The following is a 16,369-nucleotide window of genomic DNA, read 5'->3' as shown; positions in this document are numbered from 1 at the left end:
CATCTTCTAGACACTGAGAGTTTGTTAAAATCAGTGCAATATTATCAAGCTTTTTTTTTTTGTTTTTTGTTAATTTAAATTTCTATAAAAGTATTTGAAAAACTTTGTGTGAATATTTTATTTAAAAAAAAACGAAAATCCCGACTTTTAATTTTCGATAGAGTATAAAATTTCAAAAACGAAAAAATTTGATTTAACATACGAATTTTTTAATTGAAAATACAAACTGGAATATTAGTTTTTGTTTTTTTTTTTTTTGTTTCAAGTTCTATTCATTCTTCAATTTTTATAATTTATTAGTGCACACACGTCACGTTCGACCGATGCAAAAATTCAGTTGATTTTATTATTTATAAAATTTCTTGCTCATTTATTTTAATTTTCACAATCCCTCTCGTATACCTTTCGCAATTTTTTAAATTTTTATTTTCATACACACATACATACACATAATTGCTACAATAATTAAATAATTCGACATAAATATCGGTCGAACGTAAGCAACAGTATATACACATTAAAAAGCATCGTTACATTTTATAAATTTGCGTATTGCAATTTTATCTTGATTAAAAAATTTTAGTTTTTTTTTTATCATTCTTTTCTTTTAGCGTAAATTGACAATTGTTATTATAATTTTTTTTTTCTTTTCATTCTTTAAATTATCATTTATAAATAGACACAAATTAATTTTTATTTACCATATTTTTTGCAAATAAAAATACTATAAATAAATAATATTAATACTGAGTACATTTTCTTTTTTTTTTTTAAAAGAAAATTATTTATTTACTTTTATAATTTCATATTCTATACATCTAATATTTTTTTTTCTTTTTTTCGTTTTGCTTTTAAAATCAATTGGTTAAATTCTGGAGTAATTTAGATTTTATTTTTTTATTCTTTAAATCTTGCAAATTGTCAATTTACTTTGACAGTAAAATTTTCATTATTAATAAATTGTTAATAATTTTTTTCTTTCAATTTTAGCATATTCAAATTTCTTGGGGTTTTATTTATCAACATTCCACTTTGTTTTTTTATAAAATAATTATTTTTAGTAGGCTTAGATTGATCACTCGACAATTACAATGATTTTTTTTTGTAATTCAATAAATACCAATAGACATTATGGCAAATCTTTCAACAATGGGGTTTGAAAAATTAAAATAAAATCATAAACACAAAGGCCAAATATATTTTATCACTAAGCAGTAGTAATTATGTTTTTTTTTTTTAATTTTATTTAGGCATTGAAACATTTTTAAAAATTTTTCTTTGATTTATTTTGTTGATATATAAATATTTCTATTTTTTTTCATTGACAATAGTCAAGTTGCATAATTTTTTTTTTGTATTTTCTTCCGATGTATTACTGAATTTTTAAAATTTTCAATTTACTATTTTTCATTTTCACAAATTCAGACATACAAACATCGAATTATAATTTTTATTATTTTTTTTTTTTTGAATTTTCATCTTGCTCTTTTTTTTTTTATTTCTATTACATTGTTACACAGTATTATATACGTACGAATGTATAAAATCTCGTCTTACGAAACTACACGAAAAAACGAATAAAAAGCCGTCAATTTTTTTTATTTTTTTTTACTTTTAATTATTTAAAAACGACTCTTAATTATAAATTCATCATTTTTTTTTTTCTATATAAATATTAACACTGATTAAAGCATCGAAGCATCTACCCTGCCTCGAAGACGTAATACTCAATAATAATATTTTTATTGAAACAACAAATAAATAACATTAAAAAGTTTTCCATCAAAAGGGTGTAATACAATTTTTATTTATTTTATTCGTTTTAATTTACGTCATCGAGGTGGTATTTTGAAAAAAAAAAAAACATTCCAAATCTATTTTATAATTTTATACTTTTTTTTTTTTTTTCTTTATACTAAGCGAAATTATTTTATTGTAATAAAATTTATTAAATTCGGTGCTAAAACAACACTGAAATTCATTACACGTTTTTCTATTAATTTTTTAAATCTCAATACTTTGGAGGCAATTATTTGTGCGCCGTTACTTAAAAGACTAAATTTCAAAAAATTGTTATTTATTATTTTTTAAATCTGTAAAAATGGTCGTCGAGAAAATTTTACTTAAATTCTTACAAAAATGACAAATTGTCCCTGATTATTTTATTTCAATTATTATTAATATTTATTTCAAAAATGAAAATGTTGTGTATAACTATTTTTTAATGATAATATTCGTTGAAAAATTTTTTTAATTAAACCTGCAGATGAAATTATGAATTATGTACATGATCAAAGTGTTTTTTTTTTTTTTATTTTTCTCATTTTCATTTTCTATGGATTGTCCAAAAAAATGTAGAGTATAAAATATCTTCCATTAAGTAATTCATATTATTTATTTTATTATTATTTATGTATTTAGGTGTCAATTGATCACCAATAAATTATCGTTTATTCCACCTGACTTACAACACTCACTAGTCACGTATTATTTCATTTATTAGACGGAATGATGTAAGCAAATATTGTATATCACTGCCGTGCATCGATCAAGTACTTTGATAAAAAAAAATAATAATAATGATACGATCGGCATGGCACAACCTAATAATGTGTTTTTTTTTTTTTTCTTCTTTTGCTTAACGACAAATCTCATCCCAATTTTAATTTAATTTACATATTCTCATTCTTATTTATATAAAAAAAAAAAAACTTAAATTTAAATATTGATGATTACTTGATTTCCCTTTAAATCGATTAATTTAAATAACTAAAAGTTTAATACAAATAATAATAATATAAAAAAAAATACACCAATTTGTTATTTGTCATTTTCTTAAACTTTATGATTTATAGTTTTTTTTTTTTTTTTGATAAATTTATTGCTCTGGATTTTAAAAACCAAATGCAATGACTAATTAATTATGTTTGACAAATTAATTTTTATTTATAAATCTTTGAATTGTTAATATGTTTTTTTAGCTGGACTAGCGAAAATATACGCAGTTTTTAATTTTTTTAATTGTATAATAATTTAAAAAACAAAAACCAAAGTTTGTAAATTCTTATTTTATTTTATTTTTTTTGTTAAAAATTGATAAACTTGGTTAAATTTTTTTATTGTTATTATTTTTGTATTGTTTAAATTGATAAATTCCGAAGCATGATGAATTGATTCAGCAGCTTTTAATAACTGAATATAGTTAATTTTTATACACTGGTATTTAGGTCCTTGTTTCACAGTCAATATTTATAATTCACATTGATTATTATTTATTATTATATAATTTTTAAATATTAAACCATGACAATAGCTTCTTTGTCACAAAATAAAAATGGATACTGATCAATCATTGTTTGAACGACATCTTCAAGATAGGGCCTCATTGCTTCAAATCTTCCAAGATCATTAAATTCAATTCGCAGTAATGTAGGCCACCAACATATTGCCAAGTTTTTGCTATCCATGCTATTTAATTTGCAATTTTCAACCACTCTATAAAATTAATTAAAAAATATATTTAATTAAAAATTATTTAATGTAATTAATAATATAATTATATTAAACTTACTTGACAAAATGTTGAAAGATAAATTTAAGAACATCAAAATTAACTGGATTTAATTTACTGAGCATCAAACGGAGAGCAAGTAATCTGCAACTTCGATCTTTAAGAAAAAAAGAATATATAATATTTAATTAAATTATTCATTTACTTTCAAGATTTTTTATTAAAAACTTACCTTCCATATTCATACAGGTAGCAGACATTGGTTTACTAATACCTCTTGCACCTATTTAAAATTATGAAAAAGAAAATTAATTAATTTATTTTAGTTGATGTAAAAATGATAATATAAAATTTGAAATATTAATTCATTATTACCAGATATATCTTCGAGTTCAGTCATGCGTTCTTTGTCAATAAGAGGTGGTAATCTTTTTGAAAAGAAATCTTTTAGTGCAGTTGCCACAGCATTGACAGGAATGTCAAGCAAATGAATATCAACATTTCCATCTGTAATTTAAAAGAAATGTTTCATTAATAATTTCAATCACTCAGGGGTTTTTGTTTCATTTTTTTTTTTTTTTATTTAATTTGAATATTACTGACCTTCTTCAAACTTTTGAAATAATAATTCAACATGAGCACGGTTTCCTGGTACCCTATAAATTCCTTCTGAATCAAGACCTTCATCTTCAATAAAATTAATACATTTTTCCAAAAATAATGGAATTCTATTTGTTTCACTTTGTGCAAAATCTTCAATTAATGATTGATGTGATTGACCCAACATTGTTACACCACCACTACTACCACTTCCTTTAGTTTGTTTAATTTTTTCTTGTTTCTTTTTTTCACGTTCTTTTTCTTTTTCAGCATTTTTCTTTAATTTTTCTTCTTTTTGTCGTCGTTTTTCTAATTTTTCATCTTCTTTTGCTTTTTGTTTGTCTTTTTTTCTTGCTAATTTTTCACATTCTTTACCCTTTGTTAATATTCCAAACTGTAATATTATAAATTTTAATTATTTATAAAACTTTTAATATTTTTCATGAAAAATCATTAAAATACTTACACTTGGAGAATTCATTTCACGTGGAGATGAAACATCAAGACTTGATTCATCATCTGTAAAATTTTTATAAAATTAATAAATAAAATAATAAAAATAATTTTATTTTAAATTCAACAACTACATTTAAACATGCATAAAACATTCATTAGCTAAAATAATTTTATTTAGTTATTGATGCATAAATAAAGCTGATATTAAATAATATATTCTTTTTTTTTTTTTTTTAATAAACAATTAATCGAGTGTAAAATAAAACTTGACGTAAAGTTTTTAATGTTTTTTTTTTGTTTGTTTTCATTTCATTTGTACGTAAATTAAATAGATTTTATTTACAAATAATAAAATAATAATAAAGCAATATTGTCAAACAATAATGATGATACATTGATATTATTATTTGACTCACAGGACACACTGAACATATCCTGGGTGACATGTTTCAGGTTGAATGGATGCTGTAGGGTTGCAGCTGAATTTCCATATGTCTTTCTCACACTAACCGACGCGTGTTTATTCAGTTTTATTCTTGATCTCGTGCCATGTTCAGGCTCACTTGATTCAGAACTATCCGGGGTTTCACTTGATACTAATAAATCATTTAGTATCTTAAGCAATTGTATTTCTTTTTTTTGTTTTGTAATTATAGTTTATATTTCAAAGTGAAAACAGGTAGATTTTTTTAATTTTAAATGTAGATTTTAATTAAAAAAATTGTTAATGGCATTGCATACGGAATAACTTACGTAAAATTTAAAATATTTACGATTATTATAATTTTTATTGTATAATAAAATAAAATCAAAGTTGGGATGTTGATTATTTTTTTGGGATTTATTAGACATTTAAAAACATCCCTGCTAAATAATATTTTAAAAGCAATTAAAATTCATTAAAATTCATTTTTTTTTTCCTGAGAAAAATTGTAAATAGTCTTTCTGTGTTTTAACTCAATAAACTTCTTAAAAAAGTGCTACGTTTTTATAGAGTCTCCTAGAAATATTTATTCAAAATAAAATTTTAATTTACCAAAGATTCATTTATTGTTTTTTAATATAATTAAATCCCTTTTAATTATTGTTTATAACTAATTTAAAAAAATAATCTTACAAAATAATCTTCCATCTTTTTAAGACAGTTCTTAAGACGACATTAAGTAATTTACATTAATAAAAGCTTCTATCAATTAAAAAATCAAGTTCTCGACAGTAAAAGCTCTGTGTATTTTTTGAATGAAAAAAAAAAAAATCTATAAGCTAACTTTTCAATTAGTTTCAACGACATAAATCTTCTCGTATTTTCAATAAATTTTTCTGTATGCGGTGCCAATAGTGCTACCATTGAAATTATTATATCTTGAAAATTATCGACAACCTGTCTTTAAATTTATTAAATAAAGAAAATTAAATCCATCTGCCACAAACTAATTTTTTTCTTTTTTTTTTACTACCACACAATCAATAGTTTCCAAGAAAAACAATTTCAAACTTTACTAAAAATTCTACAATTCATCTCACGTATATAATCCCTTTAAAAAAATCCTAACAGTTATTTCATAAAAAAAAACATTAAATTAATATTATAAGTATACAATAATTACCTCGTTCAGTTGGATCAATACGCCAATTTTTATCCTCTTTGATGCTGTAGTTCAAGCCAACAATTCCATCATTACCACCCATACTTGCAAGAGATGGTACTTTTGGTGTTGCGACTGGTATTGCAGCACGTTTTTTACGTATTCGTTTATGGGTTGCTGGTTTTTTTATGGATTTAGCTAACACATCAGTAACACCTCTTTGTCTTTCTAAAGAACTCCATTCAGAATCCGAATCACTGTATGCTGTAAAATTCACAAGAAAAAAAAACAAAAAATAAAACAACAAATAAATTTTTAATTAAAAAAAAAAAATTGTATTTATATATTATGTTTGTATATATATCCTGGGAACTCGCTCAAAAAACAAATGAAAATTTTAATAAAAAAAATCCAAAATAAATGAATAAAATTGATAAAATTAAAATAAAAAAAAATAAAAACAAAAAAAAAAAAAAAAAACTAAAAATGCCACTTACATCGTTGACCTTTTTCTCGTCGATGACGTAATTTTGTTTTGTTATTTGAAATTGAATCTTGTACAAGTGCATAAGTATATTCACCATCATAAGATGAATAAAGATTTTGTACAACATCTTTTGGATGAGCATATTCAAGATCAACGAGTTCTGGTGTTGCCAGTGGCGCGTGTCCCATCACTTTAGAACCATGCTCACCTTTTTCACCTGTATTCATTCGTGCAATTGCATCAGTCACATTGGAAAAATCTTTGAGATTTATTTTTCCCGGTTGCTTCAGTGTTTGACTATTTCCCTTGGGTCGTGATTTTGTCTGTGGTATATGACGTCGTCCAGTGGTGAATGAACGATGAGAATATGTTGACACTGCCTCCTGATGATGCATGAACGTGTCCTTTACCCAACCTGAATAAATATAATTTTTATTTTTTTATTTATTTGTTTTTTATTTCTTCTTATAGAAGGTTCATATAGAATCCTTGAAAAAAAAAAATAAACAAAAAAAAGAAAATAATCAATTTCTTAAAGCAGATAGATTATTAAAGCTTTTTTTTTTATTTATTTATTTTCTTTTTACGATTGGGCGTTGGTGCTAATTTAGACATATGTTTTAACTTTTTTATTTTCTAAAAATTTATTTTATTTAAAAAAAAATTTACCTGTTAATTTATTTGCAAAATCACCACCTTTTAAAAGCTCACGTTCTCTATCTTCTCGGTGGAAATCAACTTGACTATAAATATCACTGTCATCACTTGGTGTTGCACGATGATTATTAAAATGATCATGCATTCCATTATCACCCAAATCACCATCAGGTGTTAATTGTTCATAAGATTCTGAGCCACTTCTGAAAGTAACAGACATGCTGTTTCACATTAGATTTTTTAATTTAAAAAAACACAAATGAATTGACATGGCAATGAAATATATATAAATAAAAATAAATAAATAAATAATAATATGTATTAAGATGTCTTACCCATCATCTGGTGTTTGAAGATGATAACTTTCATGTCGTGGTGGTGGCATTGGATGAAGTGCTGAATACTCAAGTGTTCCTTCACCGCTGTCATTTAAATTACCAGGTTCTTCCATATGAAATGCTTGTTCAATTTCTGGTTTCTTTTCCCAAACTTCTTTAAAAAATGGCGTATAAAATGCAGCTAAGCAAAAAAAGAAAATAAATTTAAATTAAAAATTTATCAATAATTATTTATTGTTTATTTAAAATTAATTAAAGTAATAATTACTTTTTTGTTGACAACTAGATGTTGATGTCATAAAATGTGCTTGTAATCTATCAGCAGTTGCATTACCTTCAGTAATCAACAAATGACTTAAATCACTACTAAAAAATGCATTAGCACCACCAGTATCAGTAACAGCCATTATTTGAATTGGTAAATTTGGTATATTCATGGAAAATGCACTACAACAATATGAAAAAAAAAAAAAAACATAATATTTCCATTAAATTGATGTAAATATATTAATAAAATAATTAATGTTTATTAAACATACTTCAGTGTAGCTAATGAAGCTTTTCTTTTTGTTGAATAAACAAGAATAAAACCATGTACAAGTTCATCACGAAATGCATTTGCACCATGAAAACTTGATATAATAACTTCAACACGTCTTTTTGATTCACCCAAAAATGTTTCAAGTACAATTGATTTTTCACCACTTAAAAAACAACACTGATGACTAAGTAATGGACCAAGTACATTTTCAACAGAGTATGGATCACCACAAAACATACACATTATTATCCTAAAAAAGAAATATTTATTTATTTATTTATTGAATATAATTTTAATAAATTTAAAGACAATTAAAAATATAGTAAAATATTTTATACCTTATATCAGGTTCCAAGCATTCAATGACACTTTGATAAATATTTAAAAATCCAGCACGATGATTAATTGATTGTATTAATTGTTGTAATGCATCTTTTACAAGTGAATTTGGAAAACGTCTGTCTTGTTCAATATCTTCAAAACAAACATCAATAAATGGACATTGTAAACTATCAGCAAGATTTTGTCCTTCTTCTCTTAGTCTCATTGATTCTAATTCATCAATACTCATATCAGGAATAAACATTATAACTATTGGAAGACCTTGAAATGGCAATCTATCTTCCTGTTCTAAATTTGATAATAATGTTTTTTCCAATGATGAACGTATATACTCAAATGAATCCTCATTCGCATAAATACAAAATGATCCTAGAATACAAGACATAAATTTATTAAATACTTTAAAATATATTTTCTCGTGAAAAAGAGTTAAATCGTGATAACCACCTTGTAGAAATACGTGGAATACATAAGAATATTATATACAACGTAACATGGAATTTTATTAAGATTGGTTTAAACTTCATTTACAATAAATTTACAAAAAAAAAAAAAGCAGTCAATTGGTTTTTACGACATGTATAAATTTTTATTTATTTTTTTCTACTATAAATAAAACTATGATCATTTTAAAATTACAAAAAAAAAATATATAGTATTAAATAAAAAAATATATTAATTTATTTTTCAATTCAAATGATTTTATTGAATATTAAAAATCAACTAGATATATCTCGCAATGAAAAAATAAATAAATAATGTATATTGTTAGCACGTAATTGTATTTGTGTTTGTGACGTTGTTAATTGAATTAGTTAAGCGTAAAGTAATGACTCACCATGTGGCATAAAATCCGATGTTGTGAATGAATTGTGAGGTAATCCAACATCACCATCAATGACCCTGTAGCCAAGTGTATACAATTGACAATCAATTTCAACTTCATCATCATCTGTTTGATTTTTAATTTCATGTGCAAATTCATTTCCAAGATCATTACAACCAAGTATAACCAAATTTAATTGATTATTTTCAGATGTTAATTGCCATTGGCTACTGTGATTCCATGAAGAGGGTCTATTCAAAAATAATTATGTTATATATGACAATATCAAATACAATTATAATATTTTAACACAAATACCTGTGTGCTTTTGTTCCAAGTATTCTTTCAATAAGTGAATCCATACAATTTGGAAATGCTGGACAATGTTCACGTATTGGACAATGAACAAAACCAAGATGTTGAAATAGCATTAATTTACGATCTTGATCAAGTCTATCTAGTGATTTGTATCTATAAATAATTCATTCAAATATTTTTTAATTTTTCTCGTATTTTTTAATAGAAAAAAGTGCATTATTTTTTTCATTTTTTTAATAATAATAATGATAATTACAAGGATAATAAAATTAGAATGTTAACTCACCTAAAATCATCGAGTAAGGCATCAGTTATTTCTTTAATGTCATCTTGCGTAATTGTGCCTGATGGTGCTATACTCTTAAAATGGTAAAACAAGTCAGCATGCTCTAGCAACAACTCCTAAAATAAATTTAAAAATAATAATTATTTATTGAGTTTGATAATTTTTCTTTTTATATAAATATATATTTGTTATTTTTTTTTTACTTGAAAATTATGCTTGGCTCGTTCAATTATTTCCTTCTGATGATTATCATAAATATCCTGACAATCATGTGGTGATAATGCTTCAAAACACTCACGTCCCATAAAAAGAACTCTAACTTCTGATAAATGTTTACCAGGTGTTACGTATCCAGTTTCTTCAAGAAGCTGTTTAAACTGTTTTTTCCATCTAATTAAAATTTTAAAATATTAATCATTTAAACTAATAATAAAAGCTATTACAATTATGATGAATTTTTTAATTTAATAAATGTTTTTTGACTTATTTATTTCATTATAATTTATATTAAATTATTATTTTATTTTATACATGCATTTGACAGATGTCAGTACTTGATAAATTTGATTTTTTAAAATATTTTAATTAAATATTATTATTGTTAATTAATTATTACCTTTTTGGAAGTCTGCATTGTGTTAAAAAAAAGTAAATGAACCACCAAGAATAAAGCAAAAAAGTATTAGTATATAAAATGAATGAAAATTAATAAAGAATACAATAACGATTATTATAAAATTAATATGAAATTAAACATACTCTAGTCTTCGTTGCTCTTGTTGAAGTGCATTAATATGATTTTTAAAAACAGTTTCAGCCTCAGGTGTTTCTAAAACTTCATATGGAATTTTAGTTGTATTATTTTCACCAAAATCATAATCAACCCAGGAAATATCTTCAGGACATTCATAAAAATGTTGATCAAAATCAGGATGTTGTTTGATAAATTGCTGGACAGTAGACCATTCTCTAAAAATGAAAATTTTTTTAATAAAAGTTATCCAAATTACTTGAAGGATTAAAAATAAACTTACTCATTTATAATAGCTGCAATATCTGGACAAATGTCATGTAATATGTCCGGTAATAATTCCAAATAACCTTGTACTTTTTTAGCAATTTGTTCATCTTTTAATTTTTTAATATGACGACGAAATAATCTTTGTGTTGCATCAATACCAAATAATTCAACAAAATTAATAAATTCTTTATGTTGACCAAGTTTTTTAGATGATTGTGACCATAATGCACGATAATCAGTAACATGTAATTTAATTAATCTTTGTAATGATTCAGTTGATGTATCAAGTAATTCTTTACGTGCTTTAGCTGCTTCAACAAATGGTACAATTTTACTACGTATTTTAATTTTATCAATAATTTGTGCTAAGACTAGAAATGCAGCATCAATATTAATATTTTCATGTGCTGATGTTTCAACAAATGATATTGTATTTTTGTACTCTTTTCTCATAACAAGTTTTTCAGCTTCTTTAACATATTGTTCATTAGCATCATCATTTTTAGTTGTAACAAGTACAATTGGTTTTTTAGTTTTAATTAAATTATTAAGTATATTTGATACAAAATCAACTTGTTTTTCAATTGAACGATTTGGTACAATACTTACATCAAATATACATAAATAACCATCAATATTTAATTTACCATCTGGTAATACTTTTTGTTCATATTCTTTTTCAATACCAAGTTGATTTTTACATATATACATTAATTTTTCAGCACTTGTTATTTTTGTTGATGAACAACGTTTTGGATATGGCTCCATTTTACCACCTTTAAATGGTTGAAATGATGCATCATCAATAAATTCAGTATGTTCAATAACTTGAAATTGATATTCAGTACCATCTTCAGCAACTTTAACAACATCACCCCAGTATAAAAAATGATCATTGTTAACAACACGACCACTAAAATCCGACTGTTAAATATAACATCAATTAATTGTTAATATCACAATATTATTATTTACAATTATAAAATTATTATTAGCAGCTAATAGCTATGTGTTTTTTTTATTAGTAGAAACATTAAGATTAGATGATTTTAAGTAATAATTTATACTTTTAATCTAATGAATTATTCAAGTTGTAATTATATATGATAAGTGAAACACATTTTTTCTTACCTGGGATAATACTGATATATGATCAACACTGTAATCATCGCTGAGTGATCTCATAAATCTGTTGCAAAAACATGATTTTCCAACACCAACCTGTCCTTTGTCCTTTTCAGTACCAGACAATCCAACAACTGCTATATTCATACACTTTAAATTATCACTTTTACGTGCCATGTTTACAATCAGCTAATTATAGATAATTGTGGATGTCAATTAAATATTTTTAATGATTTTTTTTTTTTTTTTATCTCTTTGATAATTTAATGTTCATCAAAGTGACCATGAGTTTTCATAAAAAAAAAATAAAAATAAAAATAAATAAATAATATTTAATTATTTTTGTGTTTTTTTTATTTTGTTTTTTGGAATCTTTGGTCAATTTTCACAAGGTATTTCTATTTTTTTTTTTTTTCTATTTTTTGAAAATAATTATTTTTCAAAGGTTTATAAAACAATGATGATTTTTCTTTGGCAACATTTTTGCCAAACAATTAAACATCCATTTTTTAAATTAATTAATAATTATTAATTTTTATTATTTTATTTTTTCATATTTCATTTTTAATATTATCACAATATTCACTTGACTGTTTTTATTATTAGCATAACTTTTTTATTATTTGTATAAAATATTCGTTGCATTTATTCACTTGATATTTATTATATTTAATTAAACAAAATTATAATTAAAAAAAAAAAAAAAACTTGTAATTAAAAATTTAAAAAAAAAAAGAAACTACTTTTTGTTTTTTTTTTAATTTGGAGTATTGAACTGTTGAGTGCAATTGTGAACAATAATTTGTATGTTATGGCACTGGTTATCTGTAATGAAAAAGAAAAAAAAAAAATTAATTAACAATTAAATAAGCCTTTTTTTTTTTATAAAAAAAATAAACAAAATATTTAAAAAACAAAATTCAAGCTATCTATGACACTGTGTAGACAAAGAAATGAATTAATAAATTGATTTTTCTAAAATGATGGATTGGATAATGGATACCACTGATTTTTTTATATCAATGAATAATCTATCATAAAACTAGCAATAATAATAGTAGTAATAAAAAAAAAACCATACTGTCATAGACATCAAAAGTTTGAGAACTGAACAATGGTCGTTTTCACGTCAAATTTATCACAAGTTAAGTCAATTACTTAACAATCATGCGCAATAATTTACTTTTATGTTAATTATATTTATTTAAAATGAAAAAAAAAAAGTTAACAATAATCATTAAATTCATGTTGAAATAGAGAATAAAAAAAAATTGACAAATAATATTATGATTGTGACAGGCAGGAATAGATCAATATGCATTGTACACAAGCGTAACCATTGATAATTTACAATTACAATATATAGAAAAAAAAAATTACTAAAAGAGTTTGTTAAAAAATAAAAATGAGTAATCGAAAATTTCAGATAAATCAAGCATTTAATTGATTTTTTTTAAATTTCATTAAGTCAAATGATGTGTTATTAATTGAACACAATTTTGGAGTATTGAATGAGGGAAAAAAAAAAAAAATGCTTTGGAGCAGAATTGGTGTACTGACCTGTCTGGCACGCCAGCCGGTTGTAAATTGATTATTTATTAATTAATTTAAATGATAAACGTGCACAATTATAAACACACACTTGTCACAAATAGTATAAAAAAAATAATAATAAATTATGACAGTTAAGTATAATTGTTGTATATTAGAAAAGTTTACTAACAATAATGTAAATAACTTGACGTCAAATGTTGAGAACTGCTCCACAACGGAGCCATCTTGGTGGGTGGGCACACACGACGTTTATGTTTTTAGTTTGAGTAGTACATGGAGCTTTCTTTCACCAAAATCTTTACCTGGATCTCCAGGTAAACGCCATCTGATAAAATATAATTGTTGATAGGTAAAAATTATATTTATCATCAACAAATAATAGTCGGTAATTTTTCAGCGAGATGGCGCGACAAATTTTTTCTTAAATCTAAAATGGCCGCAGTTTTGTTACAGTGAAATTTGAAAATGAGTGTTGTGTGCAATGTCGTGACTTTATAGACTTATTATTGCAACAATAATTGTTAATTGATTATAAATTGTTGTTAAATCGATTAATTACATTGTTCTGAACAGATTGTGATATAAGTTATTGCTGACTTTTGTGAATTTTGACAAGAATTTCATGGACATGTCAATGGCGTTGAAGCTGACAAAGGACAATATTAGTTTGCTAAAAAAATGGACAAATGGTATGTAAATATCATGTTATTTTATTGTTATTAATTGTTTAATGCATAAACAAACATAATTATGTAATTTTTATCAATAATAAGGCCAAAAAATATTTAATCTTTTGAGATTAGGTTGTCGTTGTTGACAAAGACAATTAATTTATCAATTTATTGATCAAATATTTATAAATATTTGTTATTTTTAGCATTGTTGTAGCCTCCCTATTGTATAATAATGATTTTTTTATTAATAACAATAAAAAAAATTATTAAATACTTCAATATCAATTTTGCATTGTTTGAGGACTTTGTCTGTTTTTATTGTCAGTGCTTAGTGCTCATTTATTCACTTAGAGACTCAATTTTTTACTGTCTATTTGTTAATTTATTATTTGTTTATCAATTTTTTATACATTTACTATTTATTTATTTGTTAAATTATCATTTATTTATTTATTTACCACAAATTTATGATGTCACTTTCATCACTCTTTTTTTGTTGTAAATAATTACTCCAATTTAAAAAAAATTTATAACATAATGTTTATTTAATATTTTTAATGTTTACAGATACCAAAAAGTGTGGCTGAAACGTCTAATGTGTCACTGAAATTCATAAAACACAATTATTAAAACTGGGACTAAAACAAATGCTTAAATTTCGTTGTCATTGAAGCCAAGCATATTTTTCATTACAGTGAGTTAGTTTATTTCATTTTTTAAAAGTAAGGTATAGTCTCAAACTTGTCTAATAATAATTTAATAATTTATTGTTACAGTTGCATCAAATTTATACATTAGTCTTGCTAATGAATGTGAAATAAAATATACAAAAGCCTCAAAGATGCAGATAATGAAAAAAAAAGAAGGTGAAAAGAGAGCTGATGCACTATTTAAAATAATGAAGACAACTGAGGTTGTTTCGATGCTAAAATATAACATGAAAATTACCAAGTGGATGATGTTAATGTTAAAAGTGTCATAAGCTACCTCGACTTTAGTTTGTCTTATCAAGTGCTTTAAAAATTAAGTGAATTGTTTATAAACTATTTGATAATTCAACTATCATGAAATACTGGTACACTTGAATCACCAACAAAATGCATCAAGACCATCTACATGATATTATGCTTCAACAATGATGAATCTTTGTACCACTTGTTGTTGTTATTGGTAAACATTCACCTGTTTTTTTTTTGAGCTTTATCAATGTTTATTAAAATTTTCTTTGATAAGCCGCTGTTGTTGCTCACAGTTGAATCACATGTTGGGCTTTGGAGTTACAAGAAAAAACCGCCTCTGCTGAAAAGAATGCTGAAAATATTATCAACAGCTGGCTCGAGCTCCTCTCTTTTCAAATTGATAAATCGTTTTCAAATAATAATAATAATAGTAAACTATTTTAAAAATATTATAACAATAAAAGTGAACTCAACTAATTAATAAACTATATAAATTCTTTTGTGGTGTAAAAGTGGTGATAGTGATGGTGAAAAGTGATCATTGTTTTGTGCGTGAAGTGTTTGTGTTGTGTGTGATGCTTGAAAATATAGTGCTGATCAGATAAAATCATCATGATTCATAAACCACTACATGGCGTTGGAGCATTTTGATGACCAGCGTGGGAAGATGAACATCCTCTAAAAAGGTAGGATTTTATTTTTTTATTTAATTAATAATTATATTGATATAGTTGCATTCATAATCTTATTTGATCAAAATCATTTATAATATATTCTAAAGGTCGTTCTGCTTCTTTTTAACTTTGATCAATGTATTATCTCTCAGTCCGATTATTTTTTTTCTTTTACTAAAATTATTATTATTATTTATCTAAAATTATTAAACTAAAGTACTAAAATACTGTTTACTAAATAATTTATTTTTATGTATAAAATAAAAATTATTTATTAAATCATATATCAAAGTTGATGAAAGTTAATGAAACGTATCATAAACTTTTCAAGTTTGCGTAATTATTATCAAGACTCAATTGAGTCATTGCATATCCTGGAATAATAAGATTAACTTGACGCAAAGCTAGTCAAGT

At 24.0% G+C, this 16,369-nt stretch overlaps 1 protein-coding gene across 9 annotated transcripts; it reads right to left on the bottom strand.

Moving 5' to 3' along the window:
* Positions 1-1,484: 1,484 nt before the first annotated feature.
* On the bottom strand, positions 1,485-13,900 carry LOC122857835 (rho GTPase-activating protein 190). Of its 9 annotated transcripts, none has more exons than XM_044160255.1 (22): positions 12,101-12,795; positions 10,983-11,893; positions 10,708-10,917; positions 10,565-10,576; positions 10,152-10,338; positions 9,949-10,064; positions 9,663-9,815; positions 9,357-9,595; positions 8,515-8,887; positions 8,175-8,426; positions 7,904-8,082; positions 7,633-7,816; positions 7,310-7,500; positions 6,849-7,055; positions 6,175-6,417; positions 4,984-5,163; positions 4,578-4,630; positions 4,115-4,505; positions 3,887-4,018; positions 3,744-3,794; positions 3,572-3,668; positions 1,485-3,495 (listed from the first exon to the last, which is right to left on the bottom strand). In XM_044160255.1, exons 1-22 carry the CDS (start codon positions 12,269-12,271, stop codon positions 3,297-3,299), a joined length of 4,731 nt encoding a protein of 1,576 aa, XP_044016190.1. In that variant the 5' UTR covers positions 12,272-12,795; the 3' UTR covers positions 1,485-3,296. The 9 variants fall into 9 exon arrangements, with proteins under 9 accessions (XP_044016190.1, XP_044016189.1, XP_044016191.1 ...); XM_044160254.1 differs by having other exon boundaries at positions 2,945-3,495; positions 7,310-7,518; XM_044160251.1 differs by lacking the exon at positions 10,565-10,576 and adding an exon at positions 13,655-13,900 and having other exon boundaries at positions 2,946-3,495; positions 6,651-7,055; positions 12,101-12,919.
* Between the last annotated feature and the right edge of the window lie 2,469 nt (positions 13,901-16,369).

Source organism: Aphidius gifuensis, linkage group LG5 (assembly GCF_014905175.1).
Source record: "Aphidius gifuensis isolate YNYX2018 linkage group LG5, ASM1490517v1, whole genome shotgun sequence".
Lineage (NCBI taxonomy): Eukaryota > Metazoa > Arthropoda > Insecta > Hymenoptera > Braconidae > Aphidius > Aphidius gifuensis.
Note: the sequence above shows the minus strand (reverse complement) of the source record. Positions and strands in the feature narration are given on the sequence as shown.

Bases quoted from the DNA above. Each gene is read 5' to 3' on its own strand.
- LOC122857835 (XM_044160248.1), bottom strand. From the start codon at position 12,271: ATGGCACGTAAAAGTGATAATTTAAAGTGTATGAATATAGCAGTTGTT. The intron at 8,888-9,356 runs GTGAGTCATTAC...CTTGTATTCTAG, and splicing joins ATCGGATTTTATGCCACATG to GATCATTTTGTATTTATGCG. The intron at 4,019-4,114 runs GTCAGTAATATT...TTTAAATTACAG, and splicing joins ATTTCAAAAGTTTGAAGAAG to ATGGAAATGTTGATATTCAT.